The 22815-nt window shown below is 41.6% G+C and overlaps 1 protein-coding gene across 1 annotated transcript in view; it reads left to right on the top strand.

The window, feature by feature from the left end:
* Window positions 1-22815, top strand: part of adam12b (ADAM metallopeptidase domain 12b) — a 75875-nt gene that overhangs the window by 2464 nt on the left and 50596 nt on the right. The window contains exons 2-3 of the mRNA XM_085799820.1: window positions 12646-12767; window positions 15212-15285. Of these exons, the coding sequence (XP_085655946.1) occupies window positions 12646-12767; window positions 15212-15285 (196 nt within the window). The remainder of the gene's footprint in view (window positions 1-12645; window positions 12768-15211; window positions 15286-22815) is intronic.

Below are 22815 nucleotides of genomic sequence, written 5' to 3'. Positions count from 1 at the left end.
TAACCATAAACAACCATGAACTAAGTTAAATCAATAAGTTATTTTAAGCCCTAACCAAGTAATTTTGTGTCTGAACCTAACCAAGCCGCCTTTACCTCAGTGATGCCAGATCAGGAAACAGTGATTTGGTACAGATTTAAAGTCAGAAGTTTTCGATTTGCAGATATGCAAGAACGTTTGCTGTATCTGAGTCATTCTGAATGCCTCGCAAGGCGTTAAGATTATCGTTCACTTGTTGCCTGATTTTGAAGAAACAAAAAACAGAGCTGAAAGGTGAATTCACATATGAGCGGAACAGAGTCTCAGGTAGTTCCTGAGAGCAGCGGTCAGCCTGGAGAATATGTTGAGTGTAAAAATGGTAGGTGTCCATTTGGCAAAGAGTGCCTGGCTTAACTGTGTCCTAAATCTGGCTCGACAGGTTGCTTGACTTTAGCCAGATTTGTGGCGAGTGCCCCGCCAGAATCAGCCAAACCTGGGCAGACGCCATCAGCTGACGTTTGTCCAAAGTTAGCATGAGTGCTGCTAACTGAAACACACTCTAACCCCCCAAATCATCCCAAGTCTGCACCCTCAATAACGCAAAGTCTGGCAGCCACATATGGACCCGAGCCGACTGACGGCTCTCCAGTGCCGGCATACCTCTGAGTGTGCCAGCACTCAACTGCAATTGGTTACCTGGATAGAGTTCAAAATTTGTGTTGTGTTAGTGGTTACTGAAGTAAGTGATGCATCAGATAATTAGGACTTTTTCTGGAGGGATTTTTAGAAGTGTCATGTTGAGTATATCCCGGCCTTGAAGTCAGTAATATTGACTACCGAGTATATTTCCAAGAAAAAATCAACAAGTGAAAGAACTGTAAAAAAAAATTAGCAGATAATTTTCATTGAAGAAATGAAGTATTCTTCATAGACTTTTGAACTGACCTACTGTGATCCCTACTGTAAAAGCACAGAGAAGACCGTTAACAGAATAAGTGCCATTGGAGTGCCGCAATCATTCAGTAATTCATTCTGTCTCCTGTTGCCTGAAACTTGAAATGAAATGTTGGTTTGTCCCTGACATCTCTTATTCCCCTAATTTAAGACTCAAAAAGAATATTTGAAATTATCCAAAATTTGACTGATGGCGCTTTGAGTGACTGTTTGAATAGAAACATTTTCTGGTTAAAGTGAAATGACCGGCTCCGTAAAAATGTTGGTGAAATTAGATTAGAGTAAAAACAGTCGAACCAATCTACAAAGTTAAAGTCAGGAGGCGATCAGTGGTTGGCCATTTGCTCATTAGTGTTCAAAAATGTTGTTTATATTTATGACTGGACTATTAAGTGAATTTGAGAAAAACATTTGTGAATTCTTTAACTGAGTGTTATCACCCCTCAGGGCTTGATTGCCTTCTGAACTCTTACAGCAAAATAAAACCAAAGTCCCACAAGAGCAAGAATCAAGCAGGCTGTGTTTACAAATCTTTGATGAATCGGTCTGTCTGAGGCTCTCTGTCTTTGCCCGTCTCTCTTTGTCTCTGCTCTGCATATCAACTGCTTTTCTAGGGGTCTGATCCTTTTTTTTTTCCTAGGCAGAGGAAACACAATAAATAATTAGAGACAGAAGCAAATGACCTGGATTAGATTTGAGGATATCAGTCGGTCAGACCGCAGCATCAGACAGAATTAATTAGAAAGATTAGGATGTCTGTGATGTCTAAACAAACTAGCAGAGAGGCGGATAAAACCTGCCCTGCACACCCTGCACACACATATACACACACACACTGTCCTTGTGGTCTCAGAGAAGCATCACCCACCTTTCAGCATAGTTTCCTGACAGGTAACTCACACCCACCCTCTAATCTGTGGTGGAGCGCTGATGTATGGCTCGTTCATAACAGCCCTTTTTCCTGCTTTTATGGAGCAACCTCGCCCTGGTCTGTCTTTCAAACCCTTGGGGTGGTTGTCAGTTGGCATTTTGAGGACAGGCTGGCATTGATTTGTTGGCAAAAAGGGAATGACTGACACAGTTAGAAACGTCTCCCTCTGTTGTGCATCATTGGTCATTATGGGCCATCAGTGTGATTTGCCCCCCCCCCCACCCCGCGCTCACCACGGGCCACTGTGCCCGAGGAGGATGACGGGATCACAGATGTAATAGATAAGCTGATGTTATGAGAAGGCGCAACATAACACGCAACACACAAAGCAGCTGCATGCACAACTTGGAGATCCATACTGCTGTGAAACTACATGGAATAGAAAGTATGTGAAAGAAGAGTGGCGAAATCTGCAGACCACCACTTGCACAGCCCTGACAGGCAGCAGTCAGTCAAGGATGTGATAGATGAGTGCGCCCCCCCCCCCCACACACACACACCTGCTTCATCCTTCACAGAACCAAAAGGGACACAGCGACAGGTGCAAAGGCAGTCACCCACCTCTCTCATCCATTTACCTCAGTGATTGAATATGTCATACTTCCTGTGAAGCGCAGATATTTTTGTGGGACAGACAATTTTCTCCGAAATGAAGAAAAAAATATTACTTTTTTGTGTGGCGCGAAGGGAGGAAGAATGGAATGATAAATAGATGTAGAGTACGGCGGGAACAGGGAGTCTCTGCTGTCACAACTTATCTGTGAACAGTAAGCTGTTGATATTTATGCTAGAATGCAGAATGGAGGCAGATATTGGATTTGCAAGAGGTGCACACATGCAGTCGTCACTTCTTACTTTTAAATTGAATGAGAAAGCTATAGAGGTGTAGCAGAGGAAATAAGGAAAAGAGCTGGCAAACATATGAAATCTGTAAAGCAGTGGTTGGCTGTTTAGGTTGGTTTCCGAGAAGAGCAGAGTTAACTGCTGTATTTTCTCAGGTTCTCACTGAACAATCTTGAAAAACTTCAGCACCACTGAACAAGTCACTATTACTGCTTTGAAGATTCCTATTGTAATGTTGGAAATGTAAAACATTTTGATCTACTACAAGACTTTTTCTTTCAGTTGACAGTTAACTGTGTGAAATGTAGCCAACTCTTTGTTTGGCATACAAAAACCTAGATCAAGGACAAGTGAACAACGAGCTAGATGGCGGAAAACTGTACATTCCTCTGCCTGTATGATGGACTTCCAGTAGATGTTTCAAAAGATCAATTTTGATTTCATCCTTACTTAAAAGAAATCACATCCAACAGTGGGTTCTATGTGTGTTTGTGTGTGTGCTGTATAAGATATGTAATACAGACTTGTGCTTTGGGAAAAATGCGTCATCAGAAATGGAGTTGGAGAGATAAAATGCATGAGAGAATTTTTATGTAGCAACGGTAAATAGAAAATGTTTTATCTTAATTTCAGAGCCAATAATGTTGGAGCTTATCAATACTACTTTATGGTCTTTAAATACTGCATTTTGCCATCCATCCATACTACAGCAGGCAGGCTGAACCACCAGGTCAACCTGCATCAATAATTTCACAGCAGAAAGGTCATCACACCTCTGTCAGTGTATTTACTGTGAGCTATCTTTGATTGGAGCCCAGCGATGCTCTTGAATTATCAGCCTTTATGGCTTTTGATGGAGGAATAGAAGCAGTTTTGAAAAAACGTTATGTGAAGTGAACACCTTTTTTTGTAAAGAAAAGCCTGAGGCAGAGGTTTGTCGTGGGTTGTCTACAGCAATTTGGGACCTCTTGATCCCTATGTGTTCATGAGTGTGTGTGTGTGTGTGTGTGTGTGTGTATGTGTTGTATGGACGTGACATACCGTACTTGAATTTTCTTGCTTTCGTGTTCTGCAAAACAGTGACAAACACAATCAGTGCCACTGCTTTTGGTTTCTGTGCAAATGTAACATATAGTAAATGAATATGATAGGTATTGCAATACCAATGTTAGTTGACTATACAACATAGATTTAAAAAAGGTGTAATATATTGACTGTGTTGTACATGTCAAGTGTGTTCATTAAAATGCTAGTAGTGATGCACCGATTAGTACTAAATACAATTATATTGGCAAGTAATGAGGCATTTCACTTAAAATATCAAATTTCAATTTATTATGGCAATGGAGGAAAAATAGTTGTCCAATAGTTGTGTTGGACTTAAGCGCTTAACTCGGCTGACGTTGCCATCCACAGAATCATACTATTAGCATGGTCTTAAAAAAAAGAGAAAAAAGTCCATATTTGTTGAACCCCGCCTCCCCCACCAATGGCTGTTTGGTGACCCAGCATGTGTGATAAGTTCTTGTTAATCCCCAAATCCTCCAAGATGAAATCCCCATAGCTGCGAGACATAATGCCCAAATCTGCACAGGACAAGATGGGAATTGGCTTTTCCACTGTTGCTCCCACAGGATAGGAAAAGGACACACAATCAAAACTCAGAACCCCACCCTGAAAAAGTCTCCTGTTACCATGACTTCACTGTGAGCCACTGACCTTGTAGCTCGCTCTCACAGGCCAATAATGGGCGGTTCAGTTTGGAATGTATCTGGGGGGTCTCACATCCAGGATTAACACCTTCTCGAGTTCAGCGCTAATTACTCCAGTGTGTCATCACATAGAAAAGTGAGCAATGAGGGGGTTGATAAAGGGAGGGGTTGTTGAAATGAGGGAACTTACATTCTCAACTCCTTCGAAAAGGCTTTGAGACTCTGTTTCTCCAGAGGCCTCTCAGCTCTGTTTTCTATGTTTCACCCTGGTCACACACTGAATAGGAAATTCGTATTATATTCTTCCTCATTGAAAGTCCAATTTTATACACCCCTCTTTGTTTCTGTGATTCTGCTGTTGACAACTTTCTCAAAGAAGCCTTATTCTGCCTTGTATGTACAAAGAAGAAAAAAACAAAACAAGAAGTTGCTCAGGTGGGCAACTTTCTTTTTTTTTTTTTTTTGCCACATTAACAGCATTGCTCTGCTTTAATATCTAAAATCCATGCATCATAATTAAATTGGTGTAATCATGGTTGCCAGAGGAAAAAGTCTGCTGCTTTTGATATTTACTTTTCCTCTAACACCACCATGAGGTTGACATTTCTGGACTAATATGATGAAATGTCTTCATACAGTAACAGTTTGATTCATTTTGATGAGATTTGGTACAATATCCATGGGGCCCAGAAAATGAATCCTCGTTACTTGAGTGATCCCATGACTTTTCCTGTGCCGCCACCAGCAAGTTGACATTTCTGGTTTTTAGTGCCATGATATATGGTACAGAGCTGCTCACATAATTCAGCCTTGTTAACAGTATTGTTCATTTTTGGCAGAGCTATGTTGCAATGTCTCGTGTCTCCATTTAAATTTACCATTGCTACTATACTGAAATCCAGCCTCACAATAAAAACATTTTGTGGAGAAAAATGAATTACAGAGAACCATAAAAATAAACAACGACAAAAATTAAAAAGGTAAACAAAACAAAAAAAAGACTAAAAGTCCAGGGTTTGGAGTTATTGTTAAATGACCACTAAGTCACCCTGAGTCACACCACGCCCGCCAACAGAGGGTGACAAGCCGGTCAAAGTCCCAGGCCCTCCAACCATTAAAGTATCGTCCCGACTATTTGTGGAAATACTACATAATATTTAACATAACATTACATAAGAGCTTTTAATGTTTTTCTTCCTACTAGTCCTTGAAATGGTGGTCAAGAGCACCCCCACTCCCAACTCAAAAATGGTTTGGCCAATGGCCACTGATACAACTTTTGACTCAAAATTTCAGAGTTCATTTAGCCCGCTCCTGTAGTAAAACGTCAGAAAGTCCAGTCAGCAAAGTCTGATGTGCAAAGAAGAGAAGAGGGAAATAGAGGCTTGAGGGATTTTGTGAACATTTTTTTAAGAAAAGGTGATGATGAAGCTGGTATACTTCTAGCTTCATCATCAGCCTCATCCCGGGCACAGGCAAGACAGCTGGCTTGGGTCACACCACACCTATCCTTGAAGTTTGCTTATATTTTGATCTCAACTACACTTTTGTGACCATCTTTTCAAAGTTGTGGCTCCAAACATGTCCGCAGACCTACAGCCTCATCTATAGTAGTTCCTGGCTTCCTGCTACAGTACCTTTGCCATCTCCAAAACCACATTTTGCTTTAATGATACACACACATTTATAAGGTAAAAACAATATAGAGTTTGCCTTTGAACGATCAAGTACCTGGTAAATTACACATCTGACCAGTGTCCTGTGTTGTTGAATATACTGTAAATTTTATGTTATTGCTGAGGAGCATGAATGAATCAACGTAGTGAAAGCTAGCCCAGTGCATCATGTTGCTCAAGATGAAATGCAGAGATGAAATGGAAAAAATAGATTTGTTCATTGACCCTCTACACAGAAAAGAAGCCTCCATACATGTTTTTTCACCTGGACTTTATTATGGTGCTCAGTTTCACAGTGCGATGAGTTTTACAGTGACAACATGAAATGCTGTTGCCAGTCAAGATGATGTTGATATTTCTCTCAGTGACTCACACTTCCTTCTAATCATTCGATAAATGTCAGGGCAACCACAAAGGTATCACTGTCTAATTGATGTTGCAGAAGTAGTTAGATACAGTTTTTATTTCCAGGAACGGCTCTGTTAAGATAGTCATGAGCTGTACGAGGTTTTCAAAGCAGCTTCATTTGCCATTCTCTTTGTTATGGGCTCTTTATTTCCGAGGGCACAATGTAGGTGTAGCATCCGTTGCCGTATTTAGGTCAGTGGTGTTTTCATACAGAATCAGTAATTGGATGTATACAGAAGTCTCCACTAAGGTGTTTGCACAGCGCCTTTGTTCCACTTGGACCTGGAAGATGAAAACATTTTAGCATCAGACTTCATGGGTGAGAGAAAGTAGGACCCAGGGCATCTGGGGCAGAAGTAAGAAAACCTCACAGTAAGGTGTTCACTGAATCAGAGCGCTCATGCACCACTCTTCTTCTACCTTTCTTCTTATTCCTTTCTTTTCCAGATTGTCATCCCACATGCAACTACTAGGCCATGTACTAAACCCTGCTCCTTGCCTCAAGAACAGCATGTTCACAAATGCAGATGAACATACCCATATTGGTGTAGTGTTTCCACCAATGACACTTCCATTATCACACAAATGTTTAGAGGTTCTGGTAGGTGGATTTGTATTATATTCAGAACCAGGCTAGCAATTTTGATAGTCATTATGCTAAACTAACCATTGCTTAATGTAGCTTCATTTTTAACAGCACAAATTAATTAAGAGTGGTATCAACCTTGTCTTCCAAGTCGAAGCAAGAGAGCAAAGTGTAATGAAAATGGAAATCCTTGCTGTGATTATATGAGGGTGGTTAGAAATACAGGGACACCTTAAAAACATCAGAAAGCATACAATAAGTAAAACTTTTGTGAAGAGTATTGTAATTTTTTGTTGTTGATGTAAATCTGCAAAAGTTGAATAAGCACCACTCTTGAAACCTGTCAACAGAAAATACATTTAATTTCACAAAAGTAGAAGTTGTTTTCTATTGTATTCTAAAGTGTCCATGTTTTGTATTTGATGTCATAAAGTCAGTAAATGAAAAAAGCATTAAACAAAGTGCACACCTGTCCACAATGATAATAACACCCGTCTAGCATCCATCCTGTTGTTTCAGCTTGGCTCAATACCTTGCTATTTTGTGATCAATATGTACAATCAATATCTTAGGCACTCCCAGAAATGGTTCTGGTTTATATCCAGATTTCCATCAAATCTGATTGCAACAGTTGAACTCACCCCTGCTGTGTGTTGCTGCTTGTCAGTGTTCTGGCACAAAACACAAGTTTTTATTTTTTTAAAGATATTTGTCCATTTGTGTAATCATTGTTGCGTCGTCCTCCTTTTCTTAGCTCAGAAGCTTTTTCAGTGAGTCACTCTTGGCAAAGATGAACCTTTTTCAAGGTGTTCGCAGATGCATCAGAAGTTTGATTGGGAGCTAGGGGGCAGGCTGCACCTGCTATGCAGATGTTGAATATTAAATCTTTGCCATCAAATCTGTAATCAGAGTTTTTGTCCTCTGATTCATTGTTATTAAAGGTCTGTCTTGTCTGGTGTTGGAAAAAATACAGACAGGTGAAAAAGTGGAGGTAAAAACCTGAACATCTGAACAAACATGGGCAGATACATAATGAATGCAGATGTTTCCACACAGGTGAACTGCATTGAACAGCACAGCTTAGCAAGTGACATACAGTCATGCAGTGTGGCAGGTATAAGACTGCTGAGCAGGCCTAGTTGGTGCTGATTTTGTGTCAAGAGGAAAAGATCGAAGTGACTTTGAGAGAGTTCATTGTTAGGGTAAGGATGACAGGCAGCAGCAGTCTCAGGCACGGAGACTATACTCCGTTGGCCAGTGATTCAGCAGGAAGTGACAGCTGCATTTAGATGTATGGAAAGACATCAGTGCATCGGGTTGGTATTTGATGACTGTGATGCTTGTGTGTAAGGAAAAACAGATGAGCAGCTCCTCCTCAGGTGACTGAGAATGTCGGTGCAGCAAGTGATCAGAATATATCGGCAAAAACAGACAGTCAATACCACTGAGAGAGATGTTATGAGACGTTACAGTGGGGTTGCAGTGTGTAAAGGCCTCATTATAAAGATGAATGCGCATTTGAGAGTTCAGCGGTGCAAAGAACAGAGGCTCTGCTCGACAGAGATGTATAAAAAAAAAAGGGTTATGGTTAGATGAGTCACTGGCCACCGTTCTGTGGGTGAGTGCTGGTGTGGCACATACCAGGAGAACAAATCTGGTGGCTCTGTTATGTTGTGGGGGAGATTTTGCTGGCATAGTTTGTTGTTGCAGAATCAATGGCAAACTGCACTGAAGTAGTCGTAGTGCCACGTGGCTGCTCACTTCTTTACCAAGACGATGCTGGTTTTACCTTCAAGTTGTCAGTTGCTTGAAATTGAAAAGTCGTGTCTTCTCGCTTTTTATATTTTACCTGATCCGACAGCTGTTGAACCCAGGCCTTTGTGAGACTGAGACAGAGATGGATGTTAATCCCACTGTTTGCAAGTAAAAAATGTATATTTGACAGAAGTATTTCACCGTAACAACACTACCAAACATCCTTGACAATTTCCCCTGTATTTCACTGTTGCAGTTGTACTATTTTCACTTTGGGATTCTTCTGTTTCTTCGTTGTTAGGAGGTTGTTGTTGAGGTTGATTTACTGAATGATGATTTACTGTACTTAAGGTAATGATGAATGTTTTGACAGTATTGTATAGTATAACAATTAGGAAATGTTCAGACTAGATCTGAAATGATGAGCTGATTTATGTAAGAGTTGATGAGAAGAGATTTAATCTGCATCTATTTTACTGTATCGTGATCATGTCACATGAAATTAATTAGAAGATGAAGTTTTCCCAGTTGTCATTGAATTATAGGCTGTCAAATTTCCATATTCTTTGAGCATTTTAAAAAAATTATGTTTTTCATGTATTATGTGTAATTTGTCCTCTCTATAAAAGTATGTAGAATTTGTATGTAAACGTTATTTAGTCTTAACAGAAGGATCTCTCAAGGACCACTGTGACCGTTAACTCTCTCTTGTAGTCTCTGAACACCTCTCCTATAGATTACCACGTGTCCTTCATCCGCCTGCTTTGACCTTGCTTACCTTGTTTATTCCCTTGTTCATCTCAAGAGAAGGACTCTGTGGTAACATTGCTGATTGAGCAGACTCCACTATCAGGTGTGAATGCAAAGCAGTGTGTTCTGTTTCTACCGTACTAGACTGAAAGAAATGCCTATTATGCTGCACAAATGCATTTTCTCAATTGCTATTTATGCATGTATACTTTTCTCACTTTAATCATCTCCATAATATGCACACCTCTCTCCTCCAAAAAGAGATGAAATGTAGGAGTCATCAGGAAATCTCACTGATGCAGCAGGTAACATACTAAGTGAACATAATGAGTTTGATTTTTGTCCCGGGTCCAGCAGCGCCCTCCGTTTGACTGAAGTAATTGCGGCTTATTTTGTTTGTTTATGTTGTTGCCTGTGTGTCACTTCCCTGCTGAGTAAAATGGACCTCGGGTTCTGTTTGGATGCACGTTGCCTACCGGTTAATTAGCAATACAGCTCATGCCTGGGTTTGGAATGCTAAAACAGCAGGAAAAAAATCACTCTTGTGAGATCGTCAAAATGGAGTTGGGTTTAAAAGAGATCTGGTTTGTGTGGGGCTATTTAAAGAGAGAGTGGAGGAAAGATGTTTTTGGCTGCCAAATAGAACTTGTGTTTTTTAGATGTATGACCCGCAGCCGATTCTCCCTTGTGTCCAATATGGGGATACAACTGTGGTTGGCTTAGCAATCAAGATACTCTCCAGAAAACATATGGGATTAACCCAGTTTCAGTTTGAATTTCAAAGGTTCCCAAAGAGGAAGAAGCCCATGAGAATGATCATGAATGTCATATTTCTTTGCTGTTTGAAGGCAATGCTTCTTTTTTGGGGGAGCAATGACGAATGCTGCATACAAACTTTAATCTTTATCCAATTTAATACTGAGGCCTGGTGCACACAAAAAACCTTGAAAAGCACACTTAGAGCATGCGGTGCCCTTGCGCACCACATGGTTCACATGAAAAGGGTCTATATGTGTCAGAGTGTTTTTTGGATTGTTGAACGGTGTGTAACACCCAAAAACATTTCTGTAATTTTCAGAAACCAGTAATTTAACAAGCACTTCACACAGCAAGTGTGCAAAAGTAAGAAAAAGTAAGGCAGAATATGAACTTTGCTCTCAAGCTCTCAAGCACTTCTTTTATCCCTGCAAACGAATAAGTAGCAACACCATGAACGTCTTTTGAGGAACAACTTGAAGAGTTTAGAATTCATTATGTCTCGCCGCCTCGTTGACATCAGGCTTTTTCGCGTTTCTTTCAAGTGTTGCTTTATGGCAGAACTGCTATAAACACTTTGTCCTCAGATGTGGTTGGACAACACGTCTTCTCAGCCGTTTTGTTTTCAAGCGCGTTCTTCTCCCTGAATTGGTATTGTTTAATTAACACAATCTCAGTCGCTATCCGAGAGATTAAATGAATTGCGAGGGACACCAGTGGAAGTGTTAAGGGTCTTTTATTAACAAGACGTCTGCCTGACTTTCCTTTTATTGCTCTTTTTTAATGGCACTCCAGCCGCAGCCTGTGGTCTCAGTCATGCTGCTCCGTCTGTCTAACGTGGTTTTCACGCGCCACTAAAACCAACAAACTACTGTCGGCACATGCTCAAATACCCCATTAAATATAGGAGGTCCCTTTTATGCCCTTGTTAGCTTATTATGCACTGTGGATAAATGGAGAGTCTGGGCCGCACCGAGAGCACAGGGCAACTGCCGTCACAGACTGTTTGAAGTTGTAAGCGATGCAGATGCGGTGGCGCAGGAGTCGTCACTGAATCTCGTCTTCAAAGAAAAGACACATCGGACTTGTAAGAGAAACGCAGCACTTGAAAGTGAAGACACATTGGCTGGAAAACATGTCACATCGCTGCTCGGTGAACTACTGAACTCTTGTTGTACCCTGCATGACGTTACCCATGCACATGCAGACACAGATGCTTTACGTGCTCATCTTGGGGGTGGGGGGTGGGGGGTTGGAGAACAGAGCTAGCCGCAGCATACGCTCTGAATCGCAGCAGTGTGAAACCTCAAACAACCTCTCCCCTCAAACACCCCCAACGCTACACTCCATCTTCATGCCTCCTCTCTGGGTTAACATGGGCCTGCTGCTATAAAGACTCATTCTCAGGAAGACTGTGGGAGCACCGGGGATGGCCTGGGTTTTCCGTGGGAGAAGAGCCGAGAGAGACTGGGAGCGCAGGGGGAATTGTGACGACTATTCCCACATCCTGCTGGAAGCCACTGATGCGGTTCATCATATTTCATTTGATGCTATACTGTACATACATCCTGTGCTGTTTGCCTCCCAAATGAGCAGTCTTTTAAGGGCTAATTAGCAAAATGGCTTTAAACTTGATCAATTTCACTTCACTGTGCATTTAAAGGAGGAGTAAAATGGTATGTTTAAGAGAAAAAAGTTGGAAGGAGAAAGAAAAACAGCAGACTGCAGTGCCAGCTTCTGACCTGCTGCACAGTAAATGAAAGTGGGTAAAGATAGAAACAAAAATAAGAAGTGGAAAGGACAATTTCATTCTGGCACTTGTTTTTTTTTAAAACTCCATTCCTGTCTGGTGGTGATATCGTAAAGTCTAAGTTTCTTATAAATTGTGTGAGAGCATCTATTATTGATGCTGTGTCTGTGGCTGTGGCCCTATTGCAGAGGCCCTTTGGGGGACAGCACATCTTCTCACAGGAACAAGAGTGAGCTTTTACTCTTTCTCAGCAGCACAGTGCACAATCTCTAATAGTGCTGTGTCGTGTGTCTGAGACTTCTCCGCCTTTGTTGCACTTGCAGTGGTTTATTTTTTATTTTTTTCAGTCTGAAACATTATTGCTGTGTTTGAATTATTGAGGACCTCATAGGGCGGTTTTTGAACCATACTGACTGACCCCATTGTCTGCGTGCCAGTTGAGCAAAATATACTGTAGTGCACCACTACAGTACGATGCTCTCTGGTGTGATGTTCGAACTTCACCTAATTTGTCTAACTAATCTGCGCTGGTGATCTTTTCACAGGAAGTAGTCCAGACGAGGCTAAACGGCGAGGGGAAGGAACCGGACCAGAGCGCCGTGGGACCACTGTACCTCTGCTGCTGAGGGGCGAGGAGCACAGACCTCTCAGCCAGCTCACGCCCGGGGTAAGGACCCACAAGGTCACTTAGTGGCATTGGCTTAATTTCTAATGAGATGGCTCAGATGGCAGCCTGGCTGAGGCCCGTGTGCTTATGAGAGCTCAGCCAAGTATAGATGTCTGGCTCTTAGTTCGACATAACCACAGTGTACGACTCCTTTTCCTGTTGTCTGTTTCCCCAGTTTTTTTGATTTTCTTTTGTAGAAAGTCCCGCTCTGCTTATCCTCTCTGTTGTGGTTCCTCTCCCCCTCCTTTGTTTTGAGTGTGTCCTCCTTTGTTTGTTTGAATAAGAGCCTGCCCCGCTGGCGAAACATAATGTGAAAATAGTCCTGAAACTCTTCAGCCTGTCAACAGCTTCACAAGTCAATAGTGCTCTTACTTGGCATTGCCTGAAGCAGCCCGACAACACTTTGAACATTGTGTCGTTTATTTGCTGTACTATGAGACATATTTGATTAAAACATGCATAGATACAGAACATATGTTCAGTCATACAGTGTCAGCCCTGTCTGGACTCTCCAGACTCGTCCTCTCCGGCAGGGAAAACCAGTCTGTCCCACTGACCACAGCTGGAAAAGAAAATGTTTGAAATTCGGCATCCCCCACCACAACTTAAAGAAACTTTTCCAGAGCAGGGAAATGCGTAGGTGTTGAAACCCCCCTGGAGAAATCTAACATTTTTTCCTGGTGCAGGGAAGTCACCATCTGAGGGAGTATCGTTTTTTCCAGTCTTGTGCTCGTCTCTCAATATGTCACGAGGGCATGAGGGAAATTAAACTTTTAGTTTTTATAGAGTTAATTATGCACGCAGTTTCAGCTCCATCAGATATGTTTACCTACTGCTGACATCAGGAACTTCTGAGGGGATACAGTGGATTTACAGTATACTATCTACAAACTGACCCTTCCCAAATGAAACTGACCACGAGGGCAGCTGCTGATTGTCTTATCAGAGACTGTATTGACTCCTACCTCCCTGGGTAACAGATTGATGTTGCTGCTCCTAGTGCCAATAGAAGGTTATCAAACAGTCGTAAAGCTCTGCAGAGTCATTACTTACAGTCTTTGCTGCATGTGACTGTGACATCAACTCTACACACACACGCGCGCACACATACTCTTGAACTCGAACACAGGCTCACTGATTCTCAGATAAAGCAGAAGGCTGCCTGGCAAAGAGGAAGTGTTGGCCCAAGGGCATCGGTCAGCAGACATAAGAAATGTCACTGGGCAAAGGACAAAGTATGGCTGAAATATCAACCACTGATACATAAATTCCTTACTGTGCACATCTGACAATTTCTGTCGGTCTGCTGGCCAGGATACACCAATCCTTTTTAAAAATTTTCCATGTCTGTCTTTGTCTTTTTCTTGTGGTTAAAGGAATGGTCTGATAACATGGACCTGAGGCATTAATACACTTTGATTGTGTCCTGCCACAAGGGCAGCGCTTCACTCTGTTAAAAAGTCTTAAAGCAATTTCTTTAGCCGAAAAAAAAAAATCAAATCTCCAAAATCAAGTCTCAAAACAGAGATTTGATTTCGGATTAAATCTCAAAATAACATTTGGCATTGTGAACAAAATCTCCCCCATCACATTCATTTCTAAAGTTCTCACCGCCATAAATCAGTGGCACCAAAATCATGACATTGAATAATCATCACAGAAATGCATTTTAGAAACTTTCACAGTGTTGAACTCTTTTTCAAAGCAAGGTACAAAATGCTGTGTCCCATGTCCAATGTTTTTTGCAGATAAGATTATCTATTCTACCACAAATGTGTAACAAAAAGTGTAATTTCAAATAGTAATCCTTCATCTGGGCTGGTTTGGCAGGTTTCTGTTGGGACAGCAAATGGTATTTAATACTGAAACATACTCTTGTAGAGCAGTTGCTTTTTCAAATATAACACATGAACAATGGGCGAATCTGTTCAGAGTGCGTCCTAGCAAATACACATTATTTCAGGCAGTGGTCAGCAACCATAAGGTGCTGACCACTGCTGCACGTTGTAAGTTGTTTCCCACACACCTGCAGGGCACACTGTAAATTCGGTCACCTTGCTCAGGAGATGGGGGTGTGCAACCCGCCGTCTAAAAGTCCTCACGCCGATGGTGCACAGCGGCTGCCCGTTCTTTTCCATGACATCATTGCAAAAATGAAACAATTAAATTTAATGCAAATCTTCAGGATGCTTGCTTGGGTAAAACTGTGAAACTAGTCCAGTGCACCTACTTTTGTGTCATGCAGAGACTTTGGGAAGTGTCGGATGTGGAAGTTTTCTTCCTGTTCCTCTAACACTATTGTGCCTTGCCACATCCTGCCGAGTATACAGCCTGTGTGCCAAAGTAAGGTGCAGCAGCGACGCACATATGCTGATTCAAAGGCAGGATGGGTGAGATCCGGGCACCACCTCAACACTCCTGTCATCTTTTCTTTGTGTTTTCAGAGTTACCCTGCGTCGCTCCAGCTGCTGGTACGTGTGGAAGGTGAACAGCTGATCTTGCTCCTGGAGAAAAATGAGTGAGTTTTCCTCTTAAATTCTCTTTCTATTCTCATGATGAGCAGCATGAGAAGAGGGAATGAGATATTCATTATGTTAATCACACACAGAGCCAATAGATAAACCCACGCACCCCGCTTTTGCTGGCTGGAGTTATATATGCAAGAGGAGGAGAAGTTGTATGGGTTGGGATATGATATAGTGTATTCAAGGAGGAAGAAAATAATATGTCCCCTAGTGATTGGACTCTTTTATGGTTCAGACTCTCTGAAGGACCAAGAGATGAAAGCTGATAAAGAGTAAGGCAAAAAAGAGCTCTGAGGACATGCTTGTTCTCTCTCTTCTCATCACTCCGCTCCCTTCCAGACTGCGGAAAATGAACTGTGAGACGGGGGGGTTGGTATCATGCGGAGTTCATAAACATGTAGATACACTTACAGTCTCAGGCTCAAATTGTTTCATATAGAGAGGAAGGAGTGCTGTAAAGCCAGGAGAAAGTGGGCGTGAAGGCCACATTGGATGTCCAGGGGAAATTTACAATCTCACATGAATGATGGGTTCGCTGACTCAGGCCTCATGTTTGCCAATGTTTTGTATTCAGACTGAGGGAGTGGAGAAGCAATACTTTACCTGCAGCTTTGGGATGCAGATATTGACTCTGCAATTATGGACTTGGTTCACATCTGGTCAGACCTCCATCAGTGGTAACTCAGGAGGACACAAATCAGACCACTGAATCTTTTGACCCCAGTCGGAGTTTGAAAATGAAAGAACACCAAATTTACAAATGAAACCATCAATTTACATATTCTCAAACATATAAAAGGCAACGACTCTGAAAAACAGCAAATTTGAAACGACTGTTGAAATGGCTCCTTTACATCTTCTAACAAACTGTCTGTTACGTCAGCAGATGGACAAAATTTGAACTCACTAAGCAAGCACCCCTCCCCTTGTCTATTTCCCCCTCGCCCATAACTCAAAGAACCCCGCCAACTCTTTCCCTCAATCACGATTCAAATTCCTGCCAAACAAACTGAAAGATTTCCTATAATGTCACTTTCCAGAAATTACGCACTCAGACACAGACAGACCCGACTGACCCCTCCACTCCCCATCCTCTGTGTGACCTTGACTGACCTCGGCATTAGCTGTGAGTCATTCATCACCAGCCTGAGGCCTGTTCCCTGTCCGGCCAGATGTGTCCTCCGATATCGCTTCACCAGTTCAGAACAGGTGGTCTCTGACCTCCAAGTGTGTGTCTGTGTCATCAATGCTGCAACCGTTCTGTCAGGAGAGGAAGTACAGATGAGGGGGGCATGAAAGGATGTGAAGTTGCCTTAAGATTTTTCTGAATAATTTATGGTAATATAATATATCTGGCAACACGGGTTTTGCTCCAGTATGTACATAATCTTACATTAAACATCCCCAGCTTGTGTACATTTACATTAGTTGAGGAAAGGCCAATGTAGCTGAGATATTCTTGCTAGTTAAAATGCTCAATGTTAAGATTATGATTCCTCTTGGACTTTATTAGAGGTGTGGTTCAGAAATTTCAGATGCCGTCCTTCTGGGTTTACTTACCGATGCACGTCATCAGCATGGAGATCTTCATTGAGTATTCTTCATAGCAGCATTTTATTTTTTCATACCACTCCATGTTTAATGCCACAAGGCTGCATGTTAGTAGGAGTAAGTTTGTGTTTTAATGGAGCTCAGCGGGAATGTTCAGGTTTTACTGATTCTCATGCATGAGCTCTGCTAATGAGCTAGATTATTAGGGCAGGATATGCCTGCTATAATATACACCTCCCTTCCAGAAACAGCACAATCATACTGTATGGCCAAGCCTTTGAAGAGTTAATCAATCCTGAACATGTGTGAAAGTGTGTCTGTCTGATGTTTGAATATTCACGTCATCAACCTGGTTTTGCTGTGAATTATTTTTGCAGGTGAGGTTCAGACAGACAAGTTACCCCAACAGTGTGGATGTGATTTAACTTTAATGCTACTTAGGGAGAAATGTGATGATCCTGAAGTTTAGAGGTAAAAGGAAATTGCTGAATCAAGGCGAAAAAAGAACAAACAACCATTAAGTTGAGGTTGGAGAAGTGAATAGATCTGAACTCAAGAGCTGCATTATTTGCTGAGTTATAGCAGGTTTTATGTGAAGGCTCATCCTTTTTTGTTGCTTGAATCTGCTGAGCCCGTGCAGTTCGCTCATTTGGCACCACTGCAGGGCACACCTGCTCCGAGGCCAGTGTGAAATGATCTTGCTCGTCACCAATATAAACACACAACCATATCCAATTAATAAACTGCTGTTTGTTAGCTGCCTGGCCCTGGTCCAGAGAAACTTGGCTACAGCAAGACAAGTACAGATCTACTGGGGAGAGAAATCAGTGGGGGTTCACTGTTGGGTGCGTGTATGTGTGAATGCAAGTCTAGTTGAAGTAGTGTGTGTGTGTGTGTTCCTAAGAGAGTCAGTCTGTTTTGTACACTATAGATTTTGCATTCATTGCGGATGCACCTCAGGGTGGACTGAATTACATTTCCCTGGGTGGTGGAGGTCACCTCTGTTGTGTCCTTGCCAACCACAGGGTTCAAATGGTCTGAACAGAAATCATAGAGTACAAGCCAGTGAGTGGGCAGCCTCTGAATTTCCCACACACAGCGCCACACTCAACCTCTCTTAATACGCCGTTACATATTGATGACATTTTTCCACATTTCAGTTCTGTTCAAAATAGCCACCTTTACATGGTCGAAACGGGGAAAATGTTTCCCCATTACTCTGTCATGTTTTCTTTTTCCCATAAGAGCAACGGGAATGGCCGTGTGTCATATACAATATTTAAAGCTTGACGCGTTGTACAGTGCAAACAGAGCTGGACTGACATGCAGACTTGTGCCAGCAGCAGCTGCTTTGATGTGTAGCATTGATCAATGGCACAGTTGGCCTGCTTCAAATGATTAATGGTGGTCGTATGGGACATTCCACATTAGTCTTGATTAAAGACTTCAATAGCACTGTCTGGGGGACCAAGGTGCTTGTGTGTGTGTGTGAGAGAGAGAGGAGTGGCAAAGATGTACAGCTGGGCCCACTTAGAAAAGTTTTCTACATTTAGTGTAGTATTTCTGCTTTATAGATCCCAGTATTTGAAGTTTTTTGATACTAGCAGTAATATAATACCTCTTTTTTCATTTTAATGAGATACTGTTCTTTAGATGAACAGCAGCTGTTCTGACCACAAGTAACTACTATACTGTACCATTATGATAAAGACTTATGTTGCAAGCAAGCAGATGAGAGTCAGGAAGTCAGAAAGCAGAATGGGACCTCTCAGTTACACAACATTTTTGAGCTGATATTTGCTAACATTGGCGTACACTAGCCACCGTTATCTACTGGTTATAGCCTGAGTATATCATTGCTGATTACTTTAGGTAATTGATTTATGCAGTTTTACTTTAACAAAATGAGCTAAGGGGCTATTTGTCAGTTTTTTACAGCTTTGCAAGATCTATGGTCTGAGCAGAGTGAGTTTTTCAGAGTGAGCCACTAAAGAGAAGTGATGAGACAGGCTGGGGCTAACTGGTTAGCCTGCTAACTTACTGTAAGTAGAAAAAAAAAGACATGACCAAAACAAGAGTTGACTTTACCATTGCTTTCCATTGCTGGAGGCAACTCGTGGTGAGTAAAAGAAAGAAGTTATAACATTTTTCTGCTTGACTTTGTAGCACATGTAATCAGGAATTTCTTATTGAAGAGAAGAATTACAAAGTTTACAAATCCAGCCTGACATTTGATGCCAGTTTTAAGAATGCCGGTCTGTACAAAAAATATGTTAAGGACTGATTTTTTACATGAAAATTCTGCATCATGCAAGCACCTGAACTGTTTGCAATGCTTATGATGAAATAAAGACACACCACTCTAATAGTCTAATTTATACTTACAGTATTCACAGCTAATAGGGATGATTATATTTTTCTATAAGGCATACAAGATGTATTGCCATTGTGAGTCACTTCAGTCCTGTTCAAGTTTGCTATTTTGATTAAAATACCTTTTTCAGCTTTTCTCCTTGAGACACAATGAGCTGGATGTGTGCACACTCTAACTAGCTCTGTGCACAAGACCATGTGTTTCCCAGTGAGAACATTTCCTTTCATTCTTCTGTGACAGGAAAGAAAGGAGGAAAGAGCCCCTTGAAACACATGGCCACATCTAAACAACATTATGTTTTTGACAAGAGAAATCCCCATAGCAACATCCTCAGTGTGTTTTCTATGGGACAGAAGATGCACCCCATTTCAATAACACAGCTGCCAATGCCAAGATGTCTCTCAGTGTGTGGTAGGAGGTATATTATTACCAGTCTGTTCAATGAGGAGAGTCTCAGGCCAGACAAAGAGAGATCCCAGGTTTCCTTTGCACTTTAATTGGATCTGTCAAGAGTATGAGATAAGTTGAACTGTATGTGGCTGTGTCTTTCTGCAGCACTGTTTATCCGGAAAAGAAATGGCTGCTAGATTGTTTGGCTGTCAGCTCAGATGCCTAATCAGGCTTGATAAAGGACCTATTATATGTAACTAGCCGGTAATGATGGGTTTCCATGCAGTCTGAATAAACCTGTGCTGACCCAATGACCTGTATGAGGTCAAGTACTAAGAAGCTGAGCTGCAGCAGCAACACTTTGGCAGTCCTCTTCTTCCGCTGCACCTCACAGCAACTCTTCCATCACTCCCACTTTCCTCACTGTTCCTGTGTATCTGTGTCCAAGTTTTCTTTACCCATCTCATGTCTCAGCTTCTGTCCACATCAAGTCCTCCCATATTCTCCTGCTGCCTCTTCCTGTCCTTTCCTCCCACACTGTCCACATGTTCCGCCTGTCGCATTACTACAAGGTTAAACCCCAGTCACAAGCAAGGGGGGGATTTAATAGTTGTTATTAGCTGATTTCCTGTTATGATGCACTGTAGCTGTACTATATTGTTTATTGTACACTGAATTCAGTGCAGGGAAAATCTTCTGCTAAGACCATGTTCAGGCAGACAACAGCACAAACAGTCTGGAGCATAATCCGTTGTCTAATATAGAATAGCCATTTTTCATTTTATACTGGTCCTTGTACTTACTAAAGTTAAACAATTGAGATATAACGAGATTAATTACTGAAGTTTAATGGTTCTATTAGTTTTTTGTCCCCTCCGAACAGCACCAGACTAGCGTTTGCCATCTGTTTACGGTCTTTGTGCTAAGCTATTGTATATACGTAAACCACACTAAGACAGTCGTCTTATCTATTACTTTGCCAGAATAGACAAACAATCAAGAGAAAAATGCTGCAATGCAATGCACATCTTTGGGCAAGTCACCATCTTGGCAATTCAAATATGTTCAATACAGGCCGACATTTGTGGTAGATTCATTTGTAACATGACCAGCACGTTTCCACAGTTAACTTGGCGGCTTGTTGCATTGGATGATAAAATGCCGCTCTGATAACTTCCCAGAAACCGAGCTTTCATGTCTGATAATCTCATGGATCTATGACTGAAATCATCCCTCCTGGATCATATTTGATTGTCTCAGTGGTATAGCTGAAATAAAAAACCCTGTCACCATCACAATCCAAGATTTTCATAGCAGTCAACTGCAGTGTCTATAAGTCCTTTACCTGCTGCTGGCTATTTGTCATTTCAGGTTGAGAAACAAAATACTTTGGCAGTCAGATCAACCTCTCTCCTTTCATACTGTGTGCATGTGTAGTGGCAGCTAACCCAGAACACTCGTCTTATCTGGTTAAGTATTGATCTGTGAATTTCACCTCTTTTTCCCCTGATGGCATTATAGTCGTAGTTTTGTTAAGTGTAGAGCACACAGTAATCACATTTAGCTTCCTGCCATCTTTAATTAGTTGGCTAAAGAGTTTGTGGATAATGCAGAGTGCCCTTGGGGAGAGTTGGCCTGATGTTGAAGGACAATAAGGAAAAAAGGGAAAGAGAGAGAGAGCAGTGTTAGGTGTTGCTTGGGGAAAAGATTAGAGTGGTAGTTTTTTGACCGGTGGGATCAGAGCCAAGCGTCGAAGCCAAGCTAGCTCTAGGTCTTTGTCTTACTCTTTGTTTTTCTCTCTTAAGTTCTCTCCCTATCTTGAGTTCACTTTCTCTGTTTGCCTCCCTTGTTCCCTAAAAGTGTGATTGATTTTCCAGATTTAAAGCTCTCTAGGGGAAGACCAGTGTTAAAATAGCGTTTTTGACAAAGTGATATTTGGCGTAAAGAAAATCACGTACTTCCGACCAGTAACGAAATGTCAGCATGATGTTATTCACACATTTACAGTCTGTGATTGTGGAACTGTCTTGATTACTTGAATATGTTTATTACAGTCGGACCACCTAACACACAAGTTTGAATCCATCAGATAGAGTCAACAATTATGAGACTCAACCAAAATAAAATGTGTTCCAGTTATTGCTGTAATTTTGCTTTCAGTGAAGCAGTTAAATGCATTAATGTTCTTATGCAGTGTGTCAGCATATGGCATCATCTATTTTGTTCACTGCTACAAACCTATTTTTAGGGGCCTGCAGCAGCAGAGATGATGGCGAGGGTGTTGTCACAGCACTTAGCCAATATGGTCAGGCTGCATTTTGTGTTTCTGTGCGTCTCTCTGTCTCTGCATATGTTCATTTCTTATTCATGCAGGGGGACAGAGTAGAAAATCTCCCATTTTTAACTGCTTTTAACCTGACATGCACTGTACACAGAGTGAGTCGCCTATCAACGGTGCTCACTAGCAGGACAATTGGGATGCAATGAACATAAGCCAGTGTCCTGTTTCATTTCTGAGCACTACAGATACAGTATGCATGTAGTATGCATAAATATAACCCCTTTTAAAAAGGGTACAATTATTTTATGCCAATTTTGTCTCATTCTCCATTGCTCAAAAGTGACACAGATGTCCACTTGAACTCAAGGATGAACACATTGGAATTGGCCAGCTGTAGATTAAAGAACTATGCAAGTCCGGTCACTTTTCCGCTGTTTAACCTATTAACCCTCCTCTCGGCCATGTGCATTTACAACGAAGCTGGTGAGACATCAATAGATAGAGCGGTACATAACGTTATATATCACATACGATGTTATGACATGTATATTTGTGTCGTCTTATCTTTCATAAACAAGACATTATGAGTTATGTTTGTGTCATGGTGCGCAGAGACGAGAGCTGGGACACCGGGCCGGTGGCACTGATCTTGCAAAGCTGTTTTTCAGCCACGAGACGCTACGTTGAAGGCAAAGAGCCTTCTCCCTTGTTACAAGTTACATGTCATTTATTAAATTATTCTGAAGCTGTTTAATTAAGGTAAAAATGCAGCATAGTTAAACTAAAGATCCTGCATAGTTCCTCTTTAAAGGTCAAGGGTCACCATGACATTGTGGTGACATGATATTCTGTCTAAACAGCTAAAGCTCAGCGTCATTGCAATGTCACATTGTTCTGCAAAACATTTTATTTGTCACTTAATACCTT

This window comes from Trachurus japonicus, chromosome 15 (assembly GCF_045865225.1).
Source record: "Trachurus japonicus isolate A0001 chromosome 15, Traja_1.0".
In the NCBI taxonomy this organism is placed as follows: domain Eukaryota; kingdom Metazoa; phylum Chordata; class Actinopteri; order Carangiformes; family Carangidae; genus Trachurus; species Trachurus japonicus.
This window is presented reverse-complemented; position numbering and strand designations above follow the sequence as displayed.